The sequence below is a fragment of the Podarcis tiliguerta genome, assembly GCF_965153285.1.
Source record: "Podarcis tiliguerta genome assembly, chromosome: 8".
Classification (NCBI taxonomy): domain Eukaryota; kingdom Metazoa; phylum Chordata; class Lepidosauria; order Squamata; family Lacertidae; genus Podarcis; species Podarcis tiliguerta.
Window position 1 is genome coordinate 42070204 of NC_139541.1, and position 25213 is coordinate 42095416.

The 25213-nt window shown below is 44.7% G+C and overlaps 3 protein-coding genes and 2 long non-coding RNA genes across 8 annotated transcripts in view; 2 read left to right on the top strand and 3 right to left on the bottom strand.

Moving 5' to 3' along the window:
* LOC310683081 overlaps positions 1-25213 on the top strand; it is a 36515-nt gene that overhangs the window by 2256 nt on the left and 9046 nt on the right. The window contains exon 2 of the long non-coding RNA XR_014514275.1: positions 18035-18136. This is a non-coding gene — a long non-coding RNA (uncharacterized lncRNA). The remainder of the gene's footprint in view (positions 1-18034; positions 18137-25213) is intronic.
* LOC310683049 (C-signal-like) lies at positions 203-6249 on the bottom strand. 3 transcript variants are annotated; one of them, XM_083452573.1, is made up of 6 exons: positions 5911-6249; positions 4480-4531; positions 2231-2418; positions 1257-1410; positions 822-926; positions 203-409 (listed from the first exon to the last, which is right to left on the bottom strand). In XM_083452573.1, exons 1-6 carry the CDS (start codon positions 6115-6117, stop codon positions 345-347), a joined length of 771 nt encoding a protein of 256 aa, XP_083308699.1. In that variant the 5' UTR covers positions 6118-6249; the 3' UTR covers positions 203-344. The 3 variants fall into 3 exon arrangements, with proteins under 3 accessions (XP_083308699.1, XP_083308698.1, XP_083308697.1); XM_083452572.1 differs by having other exon boundaries at positions 1252-1410; positions 2240-2418; positions 5911-6247; XM_083452571.1 differs by having other exon boundaries at positions 1252-1410; positions 5911-6241.
* Positions 2328-12454, top strand: LOC310683082. Its single transcript, XR_014514276.1, has 3 exons — positions 2328-2407; positions 9607-9708; positions 12362-12454. It is a non-coding gene; the product is annotated as an uncharacterized lncRNA (long non-coding RNA).
* Positions 7304-23257, bottom strand: LOC310683051 (C-signal-like). The gene is made up of 7 exons (XM_083452576.1): positions 22319-23257; positions 12335-12620; positions 10215-10266; positions 9532-9719; positions 8566-8724; positions 7945-8049; positions 7304-7508 (listed from the first exon to the last, which is right to left on the bottom strand). Exons 2-7 carry the CDS (start codon positions 12539-12541, stop codon positions 7392-7394), a joined length of 828 nt encoding a protein of 275 aa, XP_083308702.1. The 5' UTR covers positions 12542-12620; positions 22319-23257; the 3' UTR covers positions 7304-7391.
* Positions 15479-22219, bottom strand: LOC310683050 (C-signal-like). 2 transcript variants are annotated; one of them, XM_083452575.1, is made up of 6 exons: positions 21899-22219; positions 19944-19995; positions 17969-18147; positions 16688-16846; positions 16045-16149; positions 15479-15608 (listed from the first exon to the last, which is right to left on the bottom strand). In XM_083452575.1, the coding sequence occupies exons 1-6, from the start codon at positions 22103-22105 to the stop codon at positions 15492-15494; spliced, it is 819 nt and encodes a 272-aa protein (XP_083308701.1). In that variant the 5' UTR covers positions 22106-22219; the 3' UTR covers positions 15479-15491. The 2 variants fall into 2 exon arrangements, with proteins under 2 accessions (XP_083308701.1, XP_083308700.1); XM_083452574.1 differs by having other exon boundaries at positions 17960-18147; positions 21899-22217.

The window sequence follows — 25213 nt, forward strand, 5'->3', positions numbered from 1 at the left end:
TTGCCTTGCCCACTTTTGGCTTTGTCTCACCAGTGCCACCCACCCCCACCTGGCATTGGCATCCAGCCCCCATAAGGGGGCTCATGAGGGAATGTGACTCTCAGACTGAAAGATCTTTCAGTCCATGGCTAGTCCTTAAAAACAATTCTGCATGAAAACTGGTCTTCAGTGGAACCTTCTGAAGGAAGAAAAGAGTCAAAAACATTTTTCCTTGAATCCCAGGTGGTTTATTGGATGCTCTCTAGGCAGAATCCTAGAGTGGTAAACCCCCTGGCATCGGGAAACAAATCCCTCACCAGGGTACTCTGCGTCCTTCCCAGTCCACAAAGGTACCGTTATCCACCTCAGAAAGTGTGGAGAGAACATGAATTATTCCTCGTGTACTCTCTTCTACAGTCAGGTCCGCCTCCTGTGAAGAAAAATATTGTAAGTGAAGAATTTCTTAAGTTCGGAACAAGTCGTTCTTGAGCATCAAATAGCAGAAGGCCTAGATGCTGTTGGATGTCTTGGTTATAAGATTTCAGCCTGCACATTAAACATTGCTTTATGAAAGACAACCAAGTGGTCATGCATGCCAAAGGATAGCAGTTCACTGCAAGGCCTCAGAGGACAATGCTTGCTTTTCCAGGATCATTTTTGGATATTATTAGAAGCACCAACTCATAGATGCTGCCTTCATTGCCTTGCTCTTGTGCTTTTAATACCTCCAAGCAGTGAAGGATGGGGCACTGGAGCTGCTCAGGCACCACCATCCAACTAAAAATGTCAAGCAATTTGTTTACCCACCTTTTCCATGATTACCAAACGCCTTGAGCACTTACTTGCCTTCCTTGAGTTTTTACCCAGCCAGGATGGATGCAAACACACAGAATCCCATAAGCTGGATACGCGAGTGACTGGCATTTGGTGAGCATGTTTAAAGCAGCCTACGAGGGAGAAAAAACAAACCATGAGCAGAGGGTGCATTTTGCTAACTGATTTGTAGCGTTAAATGTTTGTTCTAAGTTCCGCAAGAAGAAAACACTTGCTATTTATTTATAGAAAACATCCTGCTATCTTCCCTTAATGCCATCTACTGTTTTAGAAAATGCAACATTCTCACAACAGAAGTTTGTCTCTCAACATATATCTGTGGGCAATGCATGATTATTGCCCAGATGCACACATACAGCTATCATTTGGAAAGATAGTCACAGCAGGGCAGGGAAGAGGAGGGAGCAGACAGTTTCACATGGATTTCACATAAGGTACCTTACTGCAGCGATAGGCAACAGTCATCTTTCTTTCCCATAACAGCATAACTTCCATGGAGCCTGCAGCACTGGAGGTATTGATAATGGCTGCCTTGCAGCAGCTCAGCCCTTCCTGGGGATATCTCTGAGCTGCCATCTTCAGCAGGGGCAGAAATGCCTAAAAGAGAATAGAGATCATGGCTGTTGTTAGGTCAATGAATGCAGCTATCTTAGGGCAGGGATACTGGAGGAAAGCACTGGATGCACTGTATAAAGTTAAAGGTATATATGAACAATGCTTGTAGCAGAATTAGGATTTCTGATCCAAAAATACTTTCTTTAAGCTTTTGCACAAGAAGTCTCGTAAGACTTAGCAGACGTTTAGAATTGTTTGAACACACAGCTGGGCAACCTGTGCCCTGGCCTCATTTTATGCAGCCCCCAACAGGACCTGAAGCTGCTCTATTCTAAGGTCTCACCCATGTTTCTTCCTTCTAGTTCGCTTCTTGGCATTTTAAAGTTGTCCTCCTTCCACAACTTCTGCAATCTCTCTCTTTTACTATGTGTGTGCATAGCACACTAAAATAGGAAAGGCATTAATGTCATCTGTTTTCCAGAAAGTAGCCATATTGATCCATTCTATTAAAAAAAATTGTCTGCATGTTCATGAGAGCAGCCCCATTAAACTTCTGGGGAAGCAACGGTAGAAAGCATTACTATTTTTATGCCAGACTGATGTTCAGCAACTGGTGGATCTATCAATGATGGTTTATCATTTTTCCTACCTTAAGTTCAATTTTCTGAATTTCCATATCAGTTTGCAATTATTTTCTTAAAATCCTCATGAAAATTAATTGCTCGAACAAATACTGCTTTTCTCCTACCCAGTTTGTTGCTTTTGTTTAATTATCCCAAAGGGCCAGAACATCACAGTTATTACCCGGGCAATAGGTAGTGAGTAAAGGGTTTTGCAAGCCCCATGAAAAGCAAAAACTTACCTGGCTCACCTGAAGTGGCCCAATAGTATTGACGGCATATACATCTGCCATGTCCTTTGCATTTTCCTCCTCCAGGTTGTTTCCAGATGTAATACCAGCATTGTTCATCAGGAGGTTCAATCCACATTCTCCCACACACCTTTGCACTTTCTCCACAGCTGCCTTGATGCTCTGGAGGTCAGTGACATCTGCAGAATGACATTTCTAATCCCTTAAGAACTGGGTGGTGTGGGGATGCCCAAGGGCCTTTTAAAACTACCAAACTACCAAGGCAGGTGGCTTTGGGGGATCTTACAGATTAAGTCCTTTCAAGGACGAGAGGTACTTTTCTGTCCACTTATTTGTCCCTTGGTCTGTCAGATCTTTTTGTTTGTGTGGGACAAGAAGCTACAGTTAGAACGGGATATGGAACAACTGATTGGTTCAAAACTGGGAAAGGAGTACGACAAGGCTGTATATTGTCTCCCTGCTTATTTAACTTATATGCATAATTCATTGTGCGAAAGGCTGGGCTGGATGAATCCCAAACCGGAATTAAGATCGCTGGAAGAAATATCAACAACCTCAGATATGCAGATGACACAACCTTGATGGCAGAAAGTGAGGAGGAATTAAAGAACCTTTTAATGAGGGTGAAAGAGGAAAGCGCAAAATATGGTCTGAACCTCAACATCAAAAAAACGAAGATCATGGCCACTGGGCCCATCACCTCCTGGCAAATTGAAGGAGAAGAAATGGAGGCAGTGAGAGATTTTACTTTCTTGGGCTCCATGATCACTGCAGATGGTGACAGCAGTCACGAAATTAAAAGGCGCCTGCTTCTTGAGAGAAAAGCAATGACAAACCTAGACAGCATCTTAAAAAGCAGAGACATCACATTTCCAACAAAGGTCCGTATAGTTAAAGCTATGGTTTTCCCAGTAGTGATGTATGGAAGTAAGAGCTGGACCATAAAGAAGGCTGACCGCCGAAGAATTGACGCTTTTGAATTATGGTGCTGGAGGAGACTCTTGAGAGTCCCATGGACTGCAAGAAGATCAAACCTCTCCATTCTTAAGGAAATCAGCCCTGAGTGCTCACTGGAAGGACAGATTGTGAAGCTGAGGCTCCAGTACTTTGGCCACCTCATGAGAAGAGAAGACTCCCTGGAAAAGACCCTCATGTTGGGAAAGATGGAGGGCACAAGGAGACGGGGACGACAGAGGACGAGATGGTTGGATAGTGTTCTCGAAGCTTACCAGCATGAGTTTGACCAAACTGCAGGAGGCAGTGGAAGACAGGAGTGCCTGGCGTGTTCTGGTCCATGGGGTCACGAAGAGTCGGACACGACTAAACGACTAAACAACAACAGCAGCTACCACAGCTCACTTGAGGAGGAAGAACCAGTGCTTCTCTGAATCATGGAGCTCTGTGTGTCTTTCTGAGTTGTGCATGCAGTGAGCACAGGGACTGCCTGGAAGCTGGCTTTTAAAAATACTTGTATCACATTAATATCACTCCATCAAAAAACAAGCTCAAAGCAAGGCGATTGTAAGGCCAAAATACTTAACTATTGTAGGGGGAGAAAACTATTGTAGGGGGAGTCCTGACAACACTTTACTGAGCAAACTGAACAGAAAACTGTGTAATTTATGGAGAAAGCAGCAGAGATATTTTGTGTCTCTTAGTCGAGGCCTTGCATATGCACACTGAAAGATCCCTGCAGTTCCTCTTCCAAGATTTATGAAATCTTTGGGACAATCAGACACACAAAAGGTAAGGCTGAGCCCAAAACAAGGCCATTGTGAATCCCAAGTACCGTACTTTATTCTTTGGACTATGGTAACATACCACAGGCTATGTATGGTACCTGTTATGGAAGCCTTGCCTCTGTGTGTCATATTGCCTCTGTAAGAATTCACAGACACAGAAAGTAGAGTACCCATAAGAAATAGCATGAGGCTATGACTTTGGTAGGCCGTTTCGGAAAGTTCCTTTATGGCAGGTATGGGGAGCCTTTGACTCTCCAAATATTACTGAGCTACAAATCTAATCAGCCCCAGCAAGCACGGTCAATGGGCAAGGTTGATGGGAGTTGTAGTTCAGCAATATATGGCGGGCCTGCTACCACCTCAGAAGAGAGGCTTTGTTGCTTAAGCCCTTGATTGGCTGTGAACCGTCCTTTTTCCAGTTACTGCTTTGTGGACTGTACTGGTTTCCACTGGTGCTGGGAATGTCTATCCATCCCGCACTTGGAACGTGAGACTTACCCAGCTGCAGCACCACCAGATTCTGATGCTGGCATGCCAACTCCTTTATTTCCTGTCAAAAAAGAAATGTTTTACCTCCTTGATTAAACTGGAACTAGTCACCAAGAGAGACCCTGAGCCTTAGAGCTGGATGCTGAAAATGCTTAGTAGAGTCTAATAGAAACTCAGGAATCTCACATAGAACAGTGCCTTGCAAGGAGAACACCTTCCTCTTCAATATTAATAGGCAGTGCTTTTTCGGGGGGCGGGATGCAGGGGTACACATACCTCTAAATATTATTTTGTGAATCTTTTTACTTTTGTCCATTTACTGTATTTATTTCCCCCGATTTGAACTATAAAATGATGATTTTCTGGAGTCAAAATGAGAGTACCCCTAAATATTTTTTTTAGAAAAAAAAGCACTGTTAATAGGTGAGTATGTTATGAACAGAAAACCTTGTTTCATGGAAAAGTGGTTAGCAGTCTGAAAGCTCTCCCCACCTCCCCCTTTGTAATTCTCCCAAGACCACAGCCTCTTTCTCACCATGTCATACCCTCATTGGCATTGCTCTATACACTCAAAAAATGCTTCTGCCTGGCTAGAATATGTCCTTGTACTGTAACAGTGCCTTTTACTTGTTCGGATGGAGGATGGAGAGAAAGGTGTATGTAGAAACTAGTGACTTTTGCATCAGTGGAACGTAGCCTATTATACAAGGACAGCAGCCATATCTGTTGCTTGGCCCACTTTGGCTTCTGGCCCCCTACACCACTGGCATGTGGCCCCCAGAAAGTTGCCCACAGGGGAATATACTAAAAGGAAACTGTGGAAGACCTAAGGGTAAGTTGAACATTATTACAAAGTTACTTTGAAGGAACTAGACTGTTAAAAGAAATAAAAATCCTGCATGGAGTTGACTTGAGGTTTAAGGGATTAATTTATTTCCTGACAGCCAATACTGTCCTCTGCTGGTAAACAGCTTAAAAAGGTGTTGAAACTTAATTCAGCAAAATGATAATTGCTGGACAAACCAATCTACAGGTGGAATTAGAGTGATAGAGATCTTCTTTTATGTCCCTCCCCTTTAATCTATGCTGTAATTTTCTAAGACTATTATCATATAGCAGCTCAACTGGCCGCTAACAGACAGCACTGTGAACTACAGCCTTTTGGCAGCCTTGTGAGAGCTGCTGGCCCATCACACCAGTGCTGAGAGCAGCAGACAAGGCAGGCAGTGGGCAACTCAGATGAGCCACTGAAAACAGTCACACCAGAGCAGGGCAGCCGCTGGTGAAACCAAAGGCCCAACATCATTCTCTCCAACCGGGCACCCTCCAGATGTTTTGGACTACAACTCCCATCAACCCCATCCAGCCCACAAAGCTGACATTACATTCTTACAACATAGTAACATCACTACTCTCTTATGCTACATTCCTGGTCCTCACCTTGCTTTTTGGTCCATCCAGGTCTAGGGTAGTAGCAAAGACCCACTGAGGTGGAGTTGGCAGCCTCAGAAACTGCTTCACCAGACCCAGGCCAATTCCCGAATTGGATCCTGTCACCAGAACACTCTGAACAGGGAAATCTGTCACCATCCCCTTGGAGCTGCAGCCTTTGGCTTCCATGCTTGTAACGCTTGCCTCAAAGAGCATCGGGTCGTCACATGAGATGCTTTTATGGGAAGTAGGCACCTCCTTTAATCTTCAGATAATCTTATGCTGGATGCTACACCTCATTTGCTGACTAGCTCGTTGGCCATCTCTGTTTTTTAACAACAACAACATCATTAGCAATGGGAAAACAAAGAAGCATTATGGCATTATGGTATAGAGGACAGATAGTTCCAAATTAAAATCTTCAGTCAGTCTCTCAGCCTGTTTGGCTTTGCAGGGTTGTTATGAATGTTTTAATGAATGTTTAATGTTTTATTATGTTTTTATATATGTTGGAAGCCGCCCAGAGTGACTGGAGCAACCAGGTCAGATGGGCAGGGTATAACTAGGTAGTAGTAGTAGTAGTATGGAATAGGACGTCTCTATTTTCATCAGATAAATGTTGGAGGGTCTGCACATATACACAACCAGAGCACAAGATGAAGGGCTCACAGCATCACTGCTACATCAGATCTTGCTCCTCCATCAGGTCCCTAGGGAGATCCCCCAAAGGTTTGGTTTCAGCTCTGAGAGGAAGTCAAGCCTCTGTGTCTTTCCAGCTGCAGACAAGACAAAGACCAGCCTCTGACCTACTGTTCTCTTGCCTCCAGGATGCTGAGTCCAGCCACGTGTGTGAGATCTGGATACCCTTCCTTGTAGAGACAGTACTAGCTTGTTTTTCTATGACAACACGCCCATACTTGCTCAAGTCTTTAGGCATATAAAAGGATGCTGAGCAGGGTCAGCTTGACCTTTTACAAAGAAAATGGTTCAGGCACTTCAGCTCCTACTACAGACTCCCATAATCCAGATAAAAAACCACAGACTTGGGAGGGAACCAAACACATAATCCAAACCAACCCCCTGCTTCTACAACAGTGAGTTGCACGCACTAAATACCTCTGGCTTTTGTATGTAGCCTTCATTACCAGAGATGCGGAATCTGTGGCCCTCCATCCTGTTCCATGGGAAGGTAATATTCACAGCCTTGCCCTGCCCACTTTTGTCTCACCAGTGCCACCCACCCCCACCGGGCATTGGCATCCAGCCCCCATAAGGGGGCTCATGAGGGAATGTGACCCTCAGACTGAAAGATCTTTCAATCCATGGCTAGTCCTTAAAAACAATTCTGCATGAAAACTGGTCTTCAATGGAACCTTCTGAAGGAAGAAAAGAGTCAAAAACATTTTTCCTTGAATCCCAGGCGGTTTATTGGATGCTCTCTAGGCAGAATTCTAGAGTGGTAAACCCCCTGGCATCGTGAAACAAATCCCTCACCAGGGTACTCTGCGTCCTTCCCAGTCCACAAAGGTACCGTTATCCACCTCAGAAAGTGTGGAGAGAACATGAATTATTCCTCGTGTACTCTCTTCTACAGTCAGGTCCGCCTCCTGTGAAGAAAAATATTGTAAGTGAAGAATTTCTTAAGTTCGGAAAAAGTCGTTCTTGAGCATCAAACAGCAGAAGGCCTATATGCTGTTGGATGTCTTGGTTATAAGATTTCAGTCTGCACATTAAACATTGCTTTATGAAAGACAACCAAGTGGCCATGCATGCCAAAGGATAGCAGTTCACTGCAAGGCCTCAGAGGACTATGCTTGCTTTTCCAGGAGCAATTTTGGATATTATTAGAAGCACCAACTCATAGATGCTGCCTTCATTGCCTTTTCCTTGTGCTTTTAATACCTCCAAGCAGTGAAGGATGGGGCACTGGAGCTACTCAGGCACCACCATCCAACTAAAAATGTCAAGCAATTTGTTTAAAGAAATATCATCCTATAGGGCTGCCCACCTTTTCCATGATTACCAAAAGCCTTGAGCACTTACTTGCATGCCTTGAGTTTTTACCCAGCCAGGATGGATGCAAACACACAGTATCCCATAAGCTGGATACACGAGTGACTGGCATTTGGTGAGCATGTTTAAAGCAGCCTACGAGGGAGAAAAAACAAACCATGAGCAGAGGGTGCATTGAATTGTGGGGAGCTGCTTAATATGGATAGCAAGGTGGCTAGAAAGGATTTGGAGGCAGAGAGTTTTGTAAGAGAAACTCCTGAGCATTCCTGACACAAAAACTAGCAACTTGGAAGTTATCTATCATGGACACCACTCTTGAACAATATTTTTGACAGGCATTTGTGAGTATTCCCCATGCTTGTTGGCTGCATCATTTTGCTAACTGATATCTAGCTTTAGATGTTTGTTCTAGGTTCTGCAAGAAGAAAAGGACTGTACACATGCTATTTATTTGCAGAAAACATCCTGGTATCTTTCCTTAATGCCATCCACTGTTTTAGAAAATGCAACATCCTCACAACAGAAGTTTGTGTCTCAACATTTATCTGTGGGCAATACACTCTTATTGCCCAGATGCGCACATACAGCTATCATTTGGAAAGATAGTCACAGCAGGGCAGAGGAGGGAGCAGACAGTTTCACATAAGGTACCTTACTGCAGCGATAGGCAACAAGTTTCCTGCTTTCCCATAAATGCATAACTTCCATGGAGCCTGCAGCACTGGAGGTATTGATAATGGCTGCCTTGCAGCAGCTCAGCCCTTCCTGGGGATATCTCTGAGCTGCCATCTTCAGCAGGGGCAGAAATGCCTAAAAGAGAATAGAGATCATGGCTGTTGTTAGGTCAATGAATGCAGCTATCTTAAGGCAGGGATACCGGAGGAAAACACTGGATGCACTGTATAACGTTGAAGGTATATATAAACTATGCTCATAGCAGAATTAGGATTTCTGATCCAAAAATACTTTCTATAAGCTTTTGCACAAGAAGTCCTGTAAGACTTAGCATACATTTAGAATTGTTTGAACACACAGCTGGGCAACCTGTTCCCTGGCCTCATTTTATGCTGGTCCTGAAGCTGCTCTGTTCTAAGGTCTCACCCATGTTTCTTCCTTCTAGTTTGCTTCTTGGCATTTTAAAGTTCTCCTTCTCCCACAACTTCTGCAGTCTCTCTCTTTTACTATGTGTGTGCATAGCACACTGATAGGAAAGGCATTAATGTCATCTGTTTTCCAGAAAGTAGCCATATTGATCCATTATATTAAAAAAAATTGTCTGCATGTTCATGAGAGCAGCCCCATTAAACTTCTGGGGAAGCAACGGTAGAAAGCATTACTATTTTTATGCCAGACTGATGTTCAGCAACTGGTGGATCTATCAGTGTTGGTTTATCATTTTTCCTACCTTAAGTTCAATTTTCTAAATTTCCATATCAGTTTGCAATTATTTTCTTAAAATCCTCATGAAAATTAATTGCTCGAACAAATACTGCTTTTCTGCTACCCAGTCTGTTGCTTTTGTTTAATTCTCCCAAAGGGCCAGAACATCACAGTTATTAGCAGGGCAATAGGTAGTGAGTAAAGGGTTTTGCAGCCCCATGAAAAGCAAAAACTTACCTGGCTCACCTGAAGTGGCCCAATAGTATTGACAGCATATACATCTTCCATGTCCTTTGCATTTTCTTCCTCCAGGTCGTTTCCAGAAATAACACCAGCATTGTTCATCAGGAGGTTCAGTCCACATTCTCCCACACACCTTTGCACTTGCTCCACAGCTGCCTTGATGCTCTGGAGGTCAGTGACATCTGCAGAATGACATTTCTAAGCCCTTAAGAACTGGGTGGTGTGGGGATGCCCAAGGGACAAATAAAAAGGCCCTTTTAAAACTACCAAGGCAGGTGGCTTGGGGGGACCTTACAGATTAAGTCCGTTCAAGGATGAGAGGTGCTTTTTGGTCCACTTATTTGTCACCTTGGCCTGTCAGCCAATTGTTGCTGAACTACAACTCTCATCAGTCCCAGAAAACATGGTCAATGGCCAAGCATGATGGGAGTTGTAGTTCCGCAACACATGGTGGGCCAAACCTTCCCTACACATCTGTTATGTGACGATATGGACAGAGACTACATATAGGTGCATCTCATTTCAAAGCTTCATTGAAGTTGTGGGGACAATATCACTGATATTCTGTAACAGGGGAGCAAATCATCTTGTTTTCCAGTTACTGCTTTGTGGACTGTACTGGTTTCCACTGGTGCTGGGAATGTCTATTCATCCCACACTTGGAACGTGAGACTTACCCAGCTGCAGCACCACCAGATTCTGATGCTGGCATGCCAACTCCTTTATTTCCTGTCAAAAAAGAAACATTTTCTTGCATTGATTAAACTGGAACTAGGCATCAAGAGAGACCCAGAGCCTTAGAGCTGGTTCCTAAAAATGCTTAGCAGAGTAACAGACACTTAGGAATCTCACTCAGAGCAAACCCTTGCCAGGATAACATCCTCCTCTCCAATATTAATAGGGTGAGCACACTATCAGAGATGGACAGAAAACCTGGTGCAAGGAAAAGTGGTAAGGAGTCTGAAAGTCCTCATTCTCCTCCTCCCTCCTATGTGGGCTCCCTCTATGCAGGCTTTGTAACTCTCCCAAGACCACAGCCTCTTTCTCACCAGGTCATACCCCTCACTGGCAGTGCTCTAGACCCTCCTCAATGCTTTTGCCTGGCTGAAATATGCCCTTGTACTGCCACAGTGCCTTTTACTTGTTCTGATGGAGGATGGAGAGAGGTGTATGTAGACTTTTGCATCAGTGGAACGTAGCCTATTATACAAGGGCAGCAGCCGTATCTGTTGCCTGGCCCACTTTTGCTTCTGACCCCCCACACCACTGGCATATGGCCCCCAGAAAGTTGTCCAGAAGTCCTTAAGGTAAGGTTACCAGATTTTTTTCAAAGAATCTGGGGAAACTTTTTTTTTTTTTTTAAAGAGAGGGTGAAAGTTTTTTTTTTTTTAAAGGGTATTTAAAAAATTCTCTTCTGTGGTCTCTGTCGCACGGCCTTCCTCTGCGCCCTGGCCTACTCTCTTGGAGCGCTAGGCACTGTGGAATACGATCGGGTCGGGCCTGGGCTTGGCCACGTGTCCTTGCCCTCCCGGTGCTCTCCTACCTGTCTACCTCAGCAGCGGCATCAGCGCGGCAAGGTCAGGGCTCCCTTCTTTTTTCTCCTTCCTCTTTTTCTTCCTTCTCCCTGCATTGTCTCTGGAGTTTTCCTGGCCCCGGAGCGCCAATGGGCAGTCGGACGGGTGCTCTTGCTCCCAGCTTGATTTGGGTCAGCGGGGGGGGGGGGGTGTCATTGGTTTCCCCAGTTGATGCGCCGGGCCTCCTTGGTTTCCTCTTGGCAGTGGCGGCGGCAGTGGCAGTCTCAGCAGCCCAGAGCCAGCCTGGTAGCGCAGGAGGTTCTGGCTGGCTTCAGGAGCTGCTCGCTGCTGTGGCACCTGCCATTTTGCCTCGCTGGAAGTCCCATATGATGTGTCTTGTGCCGTTGAACCATTCACGCAACATTCATTCCCTACTAATAAATCTACAACATTTAAAATATAAATCCGGGGACATTAAATGAAATCCAGGGACATTCTGTGGACGGATTTTGTCCAGGGACAGATTTGTAAATCTGGGGACTGTCCCTGGGAAATGGGGACACCTGGTAACCATACCTTAAGGTCTCTATTATTATACCCAGCCTACACTACAAAGAAATGTTATTGAGGAGGCACAAGGGAGTGTTAGGCAGCCTGGTAGAAATAGACACTGATCTATTTCTGGCATTATTACAAAGTTAGTTTGAAGGAACTAGACTGTTAAAAGAGATAAAAATCCTGCATGGAGTTGACTTGGGGTTTAAGGGATTAATTTATTTGCTGACAGCCAATACTCTCCTTTCCTGGTAAACAGCTTAAAAAGGTGTTGAAACTTAATTCAGCAAAATGATAATTGCTGGACAAACCAATCTACAGGTGGAATTAGAGTGATAGAGATCTTCTTTTATGTCCCTCCCCATTAATCTATGCTGTAATTTTCTAAGACTATTATCATATCGCAGCTCAACTGGCCGCTAACAGACAGCACTGTGAACTACAGCCTTTTGGCAGCCTTGTGAGAGCTGCTGGCCCATCACACCAGTGCTGAGAGCAGCAGACAAGGCAGGCAGTGGGCAACTCAGATGAGCCACTGAAAACAGTCACACCAGAGCAGGGCAGCCGCTGGTGAAACCAAAGGCCCAACATCATTCTCTCCAACCGGGCACCCTCCAGATGTTTTGGACTACAACTCCCATCAACCCCATCCAGCCCACAAAGCTGACATTACATTCTTACAACATAGTAACATCACTACTCTCTTATGCTACATTCCTGGTCCTCACCTTGCTTTTTGGTCCATCCAGGTCTAGGGTAGTAGCAAAGACCCACTGAGGTGGAGTTGGCAGCCTCAGAAACTGCTTCACCAGACCCAGGCCAATTCCCGAATTGGATCCTGTCACCAGAACACTCTGAACAGGGAAATCTGTCACCATCCCCTTGGAGCTGCAGCCTTTGGCTTCCATGCTTGTAACGCTTGCCTCAAAGAGCATCGGGTCGTCACATGAGATGCTTTTATGGGAAGTAGGCACCTCCTTTAATCTTCAGATAATCTTATGCTGGATGCTACACCTCATTTGCTGACTAGCTCGTTGGCCATCTCTGTTTTTTAACAACAACAACATCATTAGCAATGGAAAAACAAAGAAGCATTATGGCATTATGGTATAGAGGACAGACAGTTCCAAATTAAAATCTTCAGTCAATTTCTCAGCCTGTTTGGCTTTGCAGGGTTGTTATGAAAATTAAAAAATTGGGTGAAGCAAATCACTATGTATCCTGAGTTCATTAGTGAAAAAGTACTAAAAAAGCATACCGTGTCACTAGGGAATATAACAACCAGGATGTAAAAACTAACCAGAGGGGGAATGGCATAAACAGTGGTATAGGAAGGAGGGTGTGGTGGGTGTGGGCCACCTCGTGTGTCATCACCGAGGGGGAGGTGACAAAATGGCAAAAATGTGAGTTTTAAAAATGTGGCTGGGTGCAAACAGGCGCCCCCACAGCAGACTCCTTCATCAGAGCCTGGCTCCATGCCAAAGATGCTGTGGCTTGGCTGTAGCACTTGTGCCTGGCGCAGCTCCGCCCTGAATCAGAGGAGAAGAGCAGGCGAGTGGACATCAGCGCTGCTGCTCACCTTCCTCACTGCGGCACGCCCAGCAGCTCTCCTGACCCAGTAGTAGAGAGCAGCCCTCCTCAGCTGTGGCATGGTGCACCTGGCTGCAGCAGCTCCATTGCCAGGTCAGATTTGACCCAGTAGCAGATAGCAGGAGGGTCAGCGGCAATGCTGCCACCCACCCTCCTTGACGTGGCGCCTTGCGCCCAGTAGCTCCATCACCGGGTCATGTCTGACCTGGTAGCGGAGAGCAGGGGAAGGGTGAACAGCAGCTTCCCTGCCACTCTCCTACCCCGAACTGTGGCACGTGAGGAGAAGAAGAAGAGTTTAGATTTGATATCCCGCTTTATCACTACCCAAAGGAGTCTCAAAGCGGCTAACATTCTCCTTTCTCTTCCTCCCCCACAACAAACACTCTGTGAGGTGAGTGGGGCTGAGAGACTTCAGAGAAGTGTGACTAGCCCAAGGTCACCTAGCAGCTGCATGTGGAGGAGCGGAGACGCGAACCCGGTTCCCCAGATTACGAGTCCACCGCTCTTAACCACTGCACCACACTGGCTCCCTTCCCTTCGAAGGCATCCTTCGCACTCCACCCTCCTCGGGCACACCCCATGCACCCACCCAGGGCAGCACGGGCACCGCTGGGTAGAAGAGGCCCTCAATACTCTCTCTGACCACACCCGTCTCTAACTCTTCTTCACAACCTCCTCAAGAGCTTTTGCATGGCTGCAACATGTCCTTGAGCAGTGATGATAGGTCCCCCTTGCTTGGGCAGAGGAAGTGTGTGTTACATGAATCCCAATCTCAGACCAGTGAGAGACTTCATGGCAGGTGCGCCATCCTTGTGGGGTCATGGGTGCCCAGGCACACACAAAATTCCCCATGAGGGGATTGGGCCCTCAATATTACGCAGCTGGGCAGGCTACATTGGACCCTACACTGGGCCCAATGGAACCTGGCACACCTGGGTCATGGGTGCTGTTGCTTCCCTTGGGCCCAGTTTCTTTGGAATAGTATCACTGAAGAATGTGGTATCTTTTTGACAATGGTTTTATTTACACATACAAACCCTCGGAGTGTCCCTATTTTCCAGGGACAGTCCCAGATTTACAGAAGCCATTGTTGATTCTGATTTGATCCTGGACCAGAATGTCCCTCCTTTCCTTAGCCTAACCCTATTTTCATCAGAGAAATGCTTGGGAGGGTATGGAGTTATGCGACCCCCAAGCCAAGGAGATAGGTAACTATACAGTACAACCTTTAGAAGACAACAACGAGAAGACAGCCCTGTGTAGGGAAGTATTTTTTTAATGTTTAATGTTTTATTATGTTTTTATATATGTTGGAAGCCGCCCAGAGTGGCTGGAGCAACCAGGTCAGATGGGCAGGGTATAACTAAGTAGTAGTAGTAGTAGTATAGAATAGGACGTCTCTATTTTCATCAGATAAATGTTGGAGGGTGTGCACATATACACAACCAGAGCACAAGATGAAGGGCTCACAGCATCACTGCTACATCAGATCTTGCTCCTCCATTAGGTCCCTAGGGAGATCCCCCAAAGGTGTGGTTTCAGCACTGAGAGGAAGTCAAGCCTCTGTGTCTTTCCAGCTGCAGACAAGACAAAGGCCAGCCTCTGACCTACTGTGTTCTTGCCTCCAGGATGATGAGTCCAGCCACGTGTGTGAGATCTGGCTACCCTTCCTTGTAGAGACAGTACTAACTCCTTTTTCTATGACAACACGCCCATACTTGCTCAAGTCTTTAGGTATATAAAAGGTGCTGAGCAGGGTCAGCTTGACCTTTTAAAAGAAACTGGTTCAGGCACTTCAGCTCCTACTACAGACTCCCATAATCCAGATAAAAAACCACAGACTTGGGAGGGACCCAAACACATAATCCAAACCAACCCCCTGCTTCTACAACAGTGAGTTGCACGCACTAAATACCTCTGGCTTTTGTATGTAGCCTTCATTACCAGAGATGGGGAATCTGTGGCCCTCCATCCTGTTCCATGGAAAGGTAATATTCACAACCTTGCCCTGCCCACTTTTGGCTTTGTCTCACCAGTGCCACCCACCCCCACCTGGCATTGGCATCCAGCCCCCATAAGGGGGCTCATGAGGGAATGTGACCCTCAGACTGAAAGATCTTTCAATCCATGGCTAGTCCTTAAAAACAATTCTGCATGAAAACTGGTCTTCAATGGAACCTTCTGAAGGAAGAAAAGAGTCAAAAATATTTTTCCTTGAATCCCAGGCGGTTTATTGGATGCTCTCTAGGCAGACTTCTAGAGTGGTAAACCTCCTGGCATCGTGAAACAAATCCCTCACCAGGGTACTCTGCGTCCTTCCCAGTCCACAAAGGTACCGTTATCCACCTCAGAAAGTGTGGAGAGAACATGAATTATTCCTCGTGTACTCTCTTCTACAGTCAGGTCCGCCTCCTGTGAAGAAAAATATTGTAAGTGAAGGATTTCTTAAGTTCGGAAAAAGTCGTTCTTGAGCATCAAACAGCAGAAGGCCTATATGCTGTTGGATGTCTTGGTTATAAGATTTCAGACTGCACATTAAACATTGCTTTATGAAAGACAACTAAGTGGCCATGCATGCCAAAGGATAGCAGTTCACTGCAAGGCCGCAGAGGACTATGATTGCTTTTCCAGGAGCAATTTTGGATATTATTAGAAGCACCAACTCATAGATGCTGCCTTCATTGCCTTTTCCTTGTGCTTTTAATACCTCCAAGCAGTGAAGGATGGGGCACTGGAGATACTCAGGCACCACCATCCAACTAAAAATGTCAAGCGATTTGTTAAAAGAAATATCATCCTATAGGGCTGCCCACCTTTTCCATGATTACCAAAAGCCTTGAGCACTTACTTGCCTTCCTTGAGTTTTTACCCAGCCAGGATGGATGCAAACACACAGAATCCCATAAGCTGGATACGCGAGTGACTGGCATTTGGTGAGCATGTTTAAAGCAGCCTACGAGGGAGAAAAAACAAACCATGAGCAGAGGAGGCATTGAACTGTGGGGAAGCTGCTTAATATGGATTACTGTAAGGTGGCTAGAAAGGATTTGGAGGCAGAGAGGTTTGTAAGAGAAATTGGACATCATTGAGCATTCCTGACACAAAAACTAGCAACTTGGAAGTTATCTATCATGGACACCACTCTTGAACAAGATTTTTGACAGGCATTTGTGAGTGTTCCCCATGCTTGTTGGCTGCATCATTTTGCTAACTGATATCTAGCTTTAGATGTTTGTTCTAGGTTCTGCAAGAAGAAAAGGACTGTACACATGCTGTTTATTTGTAGAAAACATCCTGGTATCTTCCCGTAATGCCATCCACTGTTTTAGAAAATGCAACATCCTCACAACAGAAGTTTGTGTCTCAACATTTATCTGTGGGCAATACACTCTTATTGCCCAGATGCACACATACAGCTATCATTTGGAAAGATAGTCACAGCAGGGCAGAGGAGGGAGCAGACAGTTTCACATGGATTTCACATAAGGTACCTTACTGCAGCGATAGGCAATATTCATCTTTATTTCCCATAACAGCATAACTTCCATGGAGCCTGCAGCACTGGAGGTATTGATAATGGCTGCCTTGCAGCAGCTCAGCCCTTCCTGGGGATATCTCTGAGCTGCCATCTTCAGCAGGGGCAGAAATGCCTAAAAGAGAATAGAGATCATGGCTGTTGTTAGGTCAATGAATGCAGCTATCTTAGGGCAGGGATACCGGAGGAAAACACTGGATGCACTGTATAAAGTTGAAGGTATATATGAACAATGCTTGTAGCAGAATTAGGATTTCTGATCCAAAAATACTTTCCATAAGCTTTTGCACAAGAAGTCTCGTAAGACTTAGCAGACGTTTAGAATTGTTTGAACACACAGCTGGGCAACCTGTGCCCTGGCCTCATTTTATGCAGCCCCCAACAGGACCTGAAGCGGCTCTATTCTAAGGTCTGACGCATGTTTCTTCCTTCTAGCTCGCTTCCTGGCATTTTAAAGTTGTCCTTCTCCCACAACTTCTGCAATCTCTCTCTTTTACTATGTGTGTGCATAGCACACTAAGATAGGAAAGGCATTAATGTCATCTGTTTTCCAGAAAGTAGCTATATTGATCCATTCTATTAAAAAAAATTGTCTGCATGTTCATGAGAGCAGCCCCATTAAACCTCTGGGGAAGAAACGGTAGAAAGCATTACAGTGGTGCCCCGCAAGACGAAATTAATTCGTTCTGTGAGTTATTTCGTTCTACGAGTTTTTTCGTCTTGCAAAGCACCAATGCGTATTGACGGTTTCCCATAGGAATGCATTGGCGGTTTAAAAAAAAAAGGCGCAAGACGTTTCGTCTTGCTAAGCAAGCCCATAGGGAAATCCGTCTTGCGAAGCAACTCAGAAAATGGAAAACTCTTTGGTCTTGCGAGTTTTTCGTCTTCCGAGGCATTCGTCTTGCGGGGCACCACTGTACTATTTTTATGCCAGACTGATATTCAGCGACTGGTGGATCTATCAGTGTTGGTTTATCATTTTTCCTACCTTAAGTTCAATTCTCTGAATTTCCATATCAGTTTGCAATTCTTTTTTAAAGTGCTCATGAAAATTACTTGCTCAAACAAATACTGCTTTTCTCCTACCCAGTTTGTTGCTTTTGTTTAATTCTCCCAAAGGGCCCAAAGGGCCAGAGCATCTCCCAAAGGGCCAGAACATCACAGTTATTAGCAGGGCAACAGGTAGTGAGTAAAGGGATTTGCAGCCCCATGAAAAGCAAAAACTTACCTGGCTCACCTGAAGTGGCCCAATAGTATTGACGGCATATACATCTGCCATGTCCTTTGCATTTTCTTTCTCCAGGTCGTTTCCAGAAATAACACCAGCATTGTTCATCAGGAGGTTCAATCCACATTCTCCCACACACCTTTGCACTTGCTCCACAGCTGCCTTGATGCTCTGGAGGTCAGTGACATCTGCAGAATGACATTTCTAAGCCCTTAAGAACTGGGTGGTGTGGGGATGCCCAAGGGACAAATAAAAGGCCCTTTTAAAACTACCAAGGCAGGTGGCTTGGGGGGATCTTACAGATTAAGTCCATTCAAGGATGAGAGGTGCTTTTTGGTCCACTTATTTGTCACCTTGGCCTGTCAGCTCTTTTTGTTAGCGTAGCAGCTACCACAGTCCGCTTGAGGAGGAAGAACAAGTTCTTCTCTGAATCATGGAGGTGTGTGTGTCTTTAGAGGGAGCACAGTGAAGGCCTGGCTTTTAAAAATGTTTGCACCACATTCATATCATTCCATCAGAAAATGAGCTCAAAGCAAGGCAATTGTAAGGCCGAAGAACTTAATGTAGGTGGAGAAAAATTTGGCAACACTTTACTGTGTGTAATTTGGGGAGAAAGCTGTAGGGATATTTTGTCTCTCTCAGTTCAGGCCTTGCATATACTGTAGCAAGAAGACATTCAGCCAAAGGTACGTATAGAAGAAAACTGCTTACGCTGCTTTGCATGCTTGCTAATCAACACCTCCACGCAGCCGTTTCATAACTAATTGACTTCAACACTAACATAAGGCTACCAGACGTCCCTGTTTCTGGGGGCAGTCCCCGGATTTACAATCAGTCCCCTGACAACATCCTATCATTCCTCTTGAAGTTGAAAAGTGTCCCCGGATTCATTGAAAAAAATCTGGTAACCTTACACTAACATAATTAACTTTTATGAAGCACACTGAATGATCCCTGCAGTTTCACTTCTAACATTTTATTCTTTACTTTTTATGAAATATTTGGGACAATTAGACACATAGAAAGTAAAGCTGGGCCCTAAACAAGGCCACTGTGAGTCCCAAGTACAGTGGTACCTCAGGTTAAGTACTTAATTAATTCTGGAGGCCCGTTCTTAAGCTGAAACTGTTCTTAACCTGAGGTACCACTTTAGCTAATGGGGCTTCCTGCTGCTGCTGCGCCACAGGCACGTGATTTCTGTTCTCATCCTGAAGCGAAGTTCTAAACCTGAGGTAATATTTCTGGGTTAGCGGAGTCTGTAACCTGAAGCGTATGTAACCTGAAGCATATGTAACCTGAAACGTATGTAACCCGAGGTACCACTGTGCAGGGAATCCCCACATATGTATGGGTTTTGCAGCAGCACTTGTGCAAGTCTACCCTGTTCTGCCTCTGACCCATTCTGCCCCCCTTCTGCCCCCTCCCTGCCCCTTGAGGTGCCAAAAATGATGCATACATCAGTGGTTGTGCGTCAGTGGAGAGGTGCCTGAACTTTATTCTGTGGACTATGGTAACATACAAGGGGTTGTGGTACCTGTTCTGGAAGCCTTGCTTTTCTGTGTCATATTGCTTCTATATGAATTCACAGACACAGAAAGGTAGAGTACCTATAAGGGATTGTGTTAGCCCATGTCTTTGGTAAGCCATTTTGGAAAGTTCCTTTATGGCTCTCCAATTGTTGCTGAACTACAACTCTCAGTCCCAGAAAACATGGTCAATGGCCAAGGATGATGAGAGTTGTAGTTCCACAACATATGGTGGGCCAAACCTTCCCCACACATCTGTTATGTGACGATATGGACAGAGACTACGTATAGGTGCATCTCATTTCAAAGCTTAATTGAAGTTGTGGGGACAATATCACTGACATACTGTAACAGGGGAGCAAATCATATTGTTTTCCAGTTACTGCTTTGTGGACTCTACTGGTTTCCACTGGTGCTGGGAATGTCTATTCATCCCACACTTGGAACGTGAGACTTACCCAGCTGCAGCACCACCAGATTCTGATGCTGGCATGCCAACTCCTTTATTTCCTGTCAAAAAAGAAACATTTTCTTGCATTGATTAAACTGGAACTAGGCATCAAGAGAGACCCAGAGCCTTAGAGCTGGTTCCTAAAAATGCTTAGCAGAGTAACAGACACTTAGGAATCTCACTCAGAGCAAACCCTTGCCAGGATAACATCCTCCTCTCCAATATTAATAGGGTGAGCACACTATCAGAGATGGACAGAAAACCTGGTGCAAGGAAAAGTGGTAAGGAGTCTGAAAGTCCTCATTCTCCTCCTCCCTCCTATGTGGGCTCCCTCTATGCAGGCTTTGTAACTCTCCCAAGACCACAGCCTCTTTCTCACCAGGTCATACCCCTCACTGGCATTGCTCTACACCCTCCTCAATGCTTTTGCCTGGCTGAAATATGCCCTTGTACTGCCACAGTGCCTTTTACTTGTTCTGATGGAGGATGGAGAGAGGTGTATGTAGACTTTTGCATCAGTGGAATGTAGCCTATTATACAAGGGCAGCAGCCATATCTGTTGCCTGGCCCACTTTTGCTTCTGACCCCCCACACCACTGGCATATGGCCCCCAGAAAGTTGTCCAGAAGTCCTTAAGGTAAGGTTACCAGATTTTTTTCAAAGAATCAGGGGAAACTTTTTTTTTTAAAGAGAGGGTGAAAGTTATTTTTTTTAAAAAAAGGGTATTAAAAAATTCTCTTCTGTGGTCTCTGTTGCACGGCCTTCCTTTGCGCCCTGGCCTGCTCTCTTGGACCGCTAGCCACTGTTGAGTACGATCGGGTCGGGCCTGGGCTTGGCCACGTGTCCTTGCCCTCCCGGTGCTCTCCTACCTGTCTTCCTCAGCAGCGGCAGCAGCACAGCAAGGTCAGGGCTCCCCTCTTTTTTCTCCTTCCTCTTTCTCTTCCTTCTCGTTCTCCTCTCCTTCTCCCTGCATTGTCTCTGGAGTTTTCCTGGCCCTGGAGCGCCGATGGGCAGTCGGCCGGGTGCTCTTGCTCCCAGCTTGATTTGGGTCAGCGGGGGGGTGGGGTGTCATTGGTTTCCCCAGTTGACGCGCCGGGCCTCCCTGGTTTCCTCTTGGCAGTGGCGGCGGCAATGGCAGTCTCAGCAGCCCAGAGCCAGCCTGGTAGCGCAGGAGGTTCTGGCTGGCTTCAGGAGCTGCTCACTGCTGTGGCACCTGCCATTTTGCCTCATCGGAAGTCCCCATATGATGTGTCTTGTGCTGTTGAACCAGTCACGCAACATTCATTCCCTACTAATAAATCTACAACATTTAAAATATAAATCTGGGGACATTAAATGAAATCCGGGACATCCTGGGGACGGATTTGTCCGGGGACAGATTTGTAAATCTGGGGACTGTCCCCAGGAAACGGGGACACCTGGTAACCATACCTTAAGGTCTCTATGATTATACCCTGCCTACACTAGGAAGAAATGTTATTGAGGAGGCACAAGGGAGTGTTAGGCAGCCTGGTAGAAACAGACACTGATCTATTTCTGGCAGAGAAAGAGTAACTGGAAGGGAGGGCAAATAAAGGGGCACATTTGGGTTGGCCTTATCTCTCTTCCCTACAGGGCTCATGGTGCAGGTGGGGAGCACTGGCAGTTACAAAAACCTGAAAACAATTCGTTTAGCATCTATAGTTAAGCTTAAACCAAAACCTTACTTTTTAAAGAAAAAAACCTAAGGTAAGGACTTTCAGACCAAAGGCCCACTCAGTCCTGCCTCTTGATCTCACAACCAGATGGCAATGGGAAGCCTGCAAGCAGGTCATGAGTGCAACATCATTCGCTCCAACCGAGTGCCTTCCAGATGTTTTGGACTACATCTCCCATCAACCCCATCCAGCACACAAATCTTACATTACATTCTTACAACATAGTAACATCACTACTCTCTTATGCTACATTCCTGGTCCTCACCTTGCTTTTTGGTCCATCCAGGTCTAAGGTAGTAGCAAAGACCCACTGAGGTGGAGTTGGCAGCCTCAGAAACTGCTTCACCAGACCCAGGCCAATTCCCGAATTGGATCCTGTCACCAGAACACTCTGAACAGGGAAATCTGTCACCATCCCCTTGGAGCTGCAGCCTTTGGCTTCCATGCTTGTAACGCTTGCCTCAAAGAGCATCGGTTCGTCACATGAGATGCTTTTATGAGAACTAGGCACCTCCTTTGATCTTCAGATAAGCTTATGTTGGACGCAACACCTCATTTGCTGACTAGCTCGTTGGCCATCTCTGTTTTTTAACAACAACATCATCATTAGCAATGGAAAAACAAAGAACCATTATGGCATTATGGTATAGAGGACAGACAGTTCCAAATTAAAATCTTCAGTCACCTCATTTGCTGACTAGCTCATTGGCCACTTCTGCGTTTTAACAACATCATTAGCAAAGGAAAAATTGCTATGAAAGATTGTTATGAAGAATTAAAAAACAGGGTGAAGCAAATAACTATGTACCCCAAGTTCATTAGTGAAAGAATGTGAAAAAATGATAAAAAAGCACACCATGTCACTATTAACCAGCATATAAAAACTAACCCAATGTCAAAGACTGGGCAAAGGAGAAATGGTGGCGATCGCCTCCCCAGCCTGACACTTCCAGAGAAGAAGACAATTCAGATTTACAACGGTTTGAGGGTGGTCACAGCTCAGAGGAAGATGAGGGGGAAAGTTATGTTCAGGCCACATCCCCATACATGTTTTTGTACCTTCTCCTTAGCTTCCCTTACATCTGTAAAATGAAAACACTATTTTCAAACACTTACGAGATGAAAGATTGCCACACTAAAGAGCTTTTGACATGCATGTTAGTTGCAGCTAGGGTTTCAATAGCCTAGCAAAGGAAAATCTTGAAATATCTGCATTTGGCTGTGTGGCGTAAGAACTTGTGGAAGTCATTGTGGGGGGCAATTGCACATAAATTCTGTGTTTCCAGTGGGTTGGAGGATCCAGGAGGATTTTATGGCATCTGGTGGGATTTTATTTCCTATGCTTTGGATTTAGATGCTCAACATTTATCATTCACACTAGCTCGTGAAATCAAGGATGTCTTGATTTTTATTGATGTGTCATCATTTCTTTCTCTTACTATTTATTGTTTGTTTGCTTTATATATGGTATGATGCAACATCCTGTTACTGCACTTATGGGTTGTTAAAAGTGTTTTTTGTTTTTTAAGTCCACAAGATTGGAATAAGGTAAGTGAAAACTACTAATAAAGGTCATTTAAACTGGTCTGGCAGGTGATTTCAAGGCTACCACTAAAACAAGGCTGTTTTTACTGCATTTATATTTGGTGTTAGCCGCCCTGAGCCTGGTCTTGGCTGGGGAGGGTGTGGTATAAGTAAAAAATGATGATGATGATGATGTTAGAAAATTTAGAAAACAGGTAAGACAGATGCTCCTAATTGCTCTACTAGTTAGGGTGGCAGTTACCACACCCCAGCAGGAGAGGGAGAACAACTACTCCTGAAGTAAGAAGTCTGTTGAGAGCATGTGGGCACTTCCAGGTGAACTATTTATTTTTATTTTTCCTTAATAATAAGGAATAGTAAATGATACAAATAAATAGACCAGGTCTCCTCATGTCATCTGTATATCACAGAAAGCACAATAAATTTGCAGTAATATCTGCAACCTGTGGTTCATTATTAGTGGTCAACTTGAAAGTTCATGGTTCGTGAGTTGGTGTAAATAAAAACAAAGGGGAAAACAGGATAGAGCAGAATTAACAGATAACATTGCATAGCTAGATGCCTAATCAGGAGCCCTTGGGTTGTGCTTGGATTAAGTATGAGTAATAAGTCATTTTACCTCTTATGTTACCAATGAAAATATATAGTGTTTGTATATTGATGAACGTGGGGTGAGTGGTTTCAAAATGAAGATAATAATTTTATGTTTAAATTTAAATGTAGATTAACCAGATTGAGCCAAATGCTGTGGGAGGAGTTGTTCATTTTCTGCAATACTGGCATATGCTATGAAATTAAACTGCCTAAGGGTAAAGCCATATTACTTGATGTACTGGTGTAATATACCCAGCTTGAATTGAAAGACTGTACAGTGGTACCTCGGGTTACATACGCTTCAGGTTACAAACTCCGCTAACCCAGAAATAGTACCTCGGGTTAAGAACTTTGCTTCAGAATGAACACAGAAATCGTGCTCCGGTGGCGCGGTGGCCGCTGGAGGCCCCATTAGCTAAAGTGGTGCTTCAGGTTAAGAACAGTTTCAGGTTAAGAACGGACCTCCGGAACGAATTAAGTTCTTAACCCAAGGTACCACTGTATATACTTACCACAGCAGAATGCTGCACCTGTAAGGCAGTCTTGCAGATATAGCTGATATATTTTACACGAAAAATGACTAGAACTGAGAGATGCAGCCTTGGTGACTGCTCAGGTTGTTACCTATTACCTTGCAGGTGTCAGTTTTGTTCATATATTTATACACAGTGCTTTTTTTCTTAAAAAATATTTAGGGGTACTCTCATTTTCCTACCCACATTGAAAGATTCACAAAATGTTTAGGGGTATGCGTACCTCTGCATCCCCCCACAAAAAAGCACCCTTTATACCTAAAGCCAGCATTTAAAGTCCCTCATGTGTTCTCATCCACAGGAAACAATTCGGCTCTATTGCCTCTGGAACTTCTCACTTCTTCTAGACATGAGGAGCAGGTAACAATATAGTTGTTAGTATTGTACAGATATGTTCTACCTTCATGCTTTTCAAAAGTTTATTTTATGTCCCCCCACTTTATTGTGACCTTTGAGCAATGAAGGCTATATAGATGAAGGGTAATTTTCTTTAATAAATGTAATTTGGAGCGCTGTCGGCAGCCAGGCAAACAGCAGTGTGATCTCTTACATTTTAATTATATAGTAAGAAGATATGGACCCTGAATCTTACACAGTACATTTGCCATCCTTTGCCAAACTAACAACCTGCTTATTAAAAGGGGTGGGACTTAATTTCAGCAAATTCTAGTGAAAACTCAAGACACCATGGAACAAATTATTCTTTGCTGCTTGTTCTCAGACGCTTGAGGGCAATGGGAGTTTTGTGTGACATAGTCAAACATGCCACAGAGTGTTCTTCAACAGTAAATGAAAATAGGACTTATATTTATTGAAGGTACAGAGGCATTGAGATTTACCAGTGAATGTCAACTTGGCTCTTGGCATTAAAAATTATGGTAAACATTTAACATTCACCTGATTTGGCA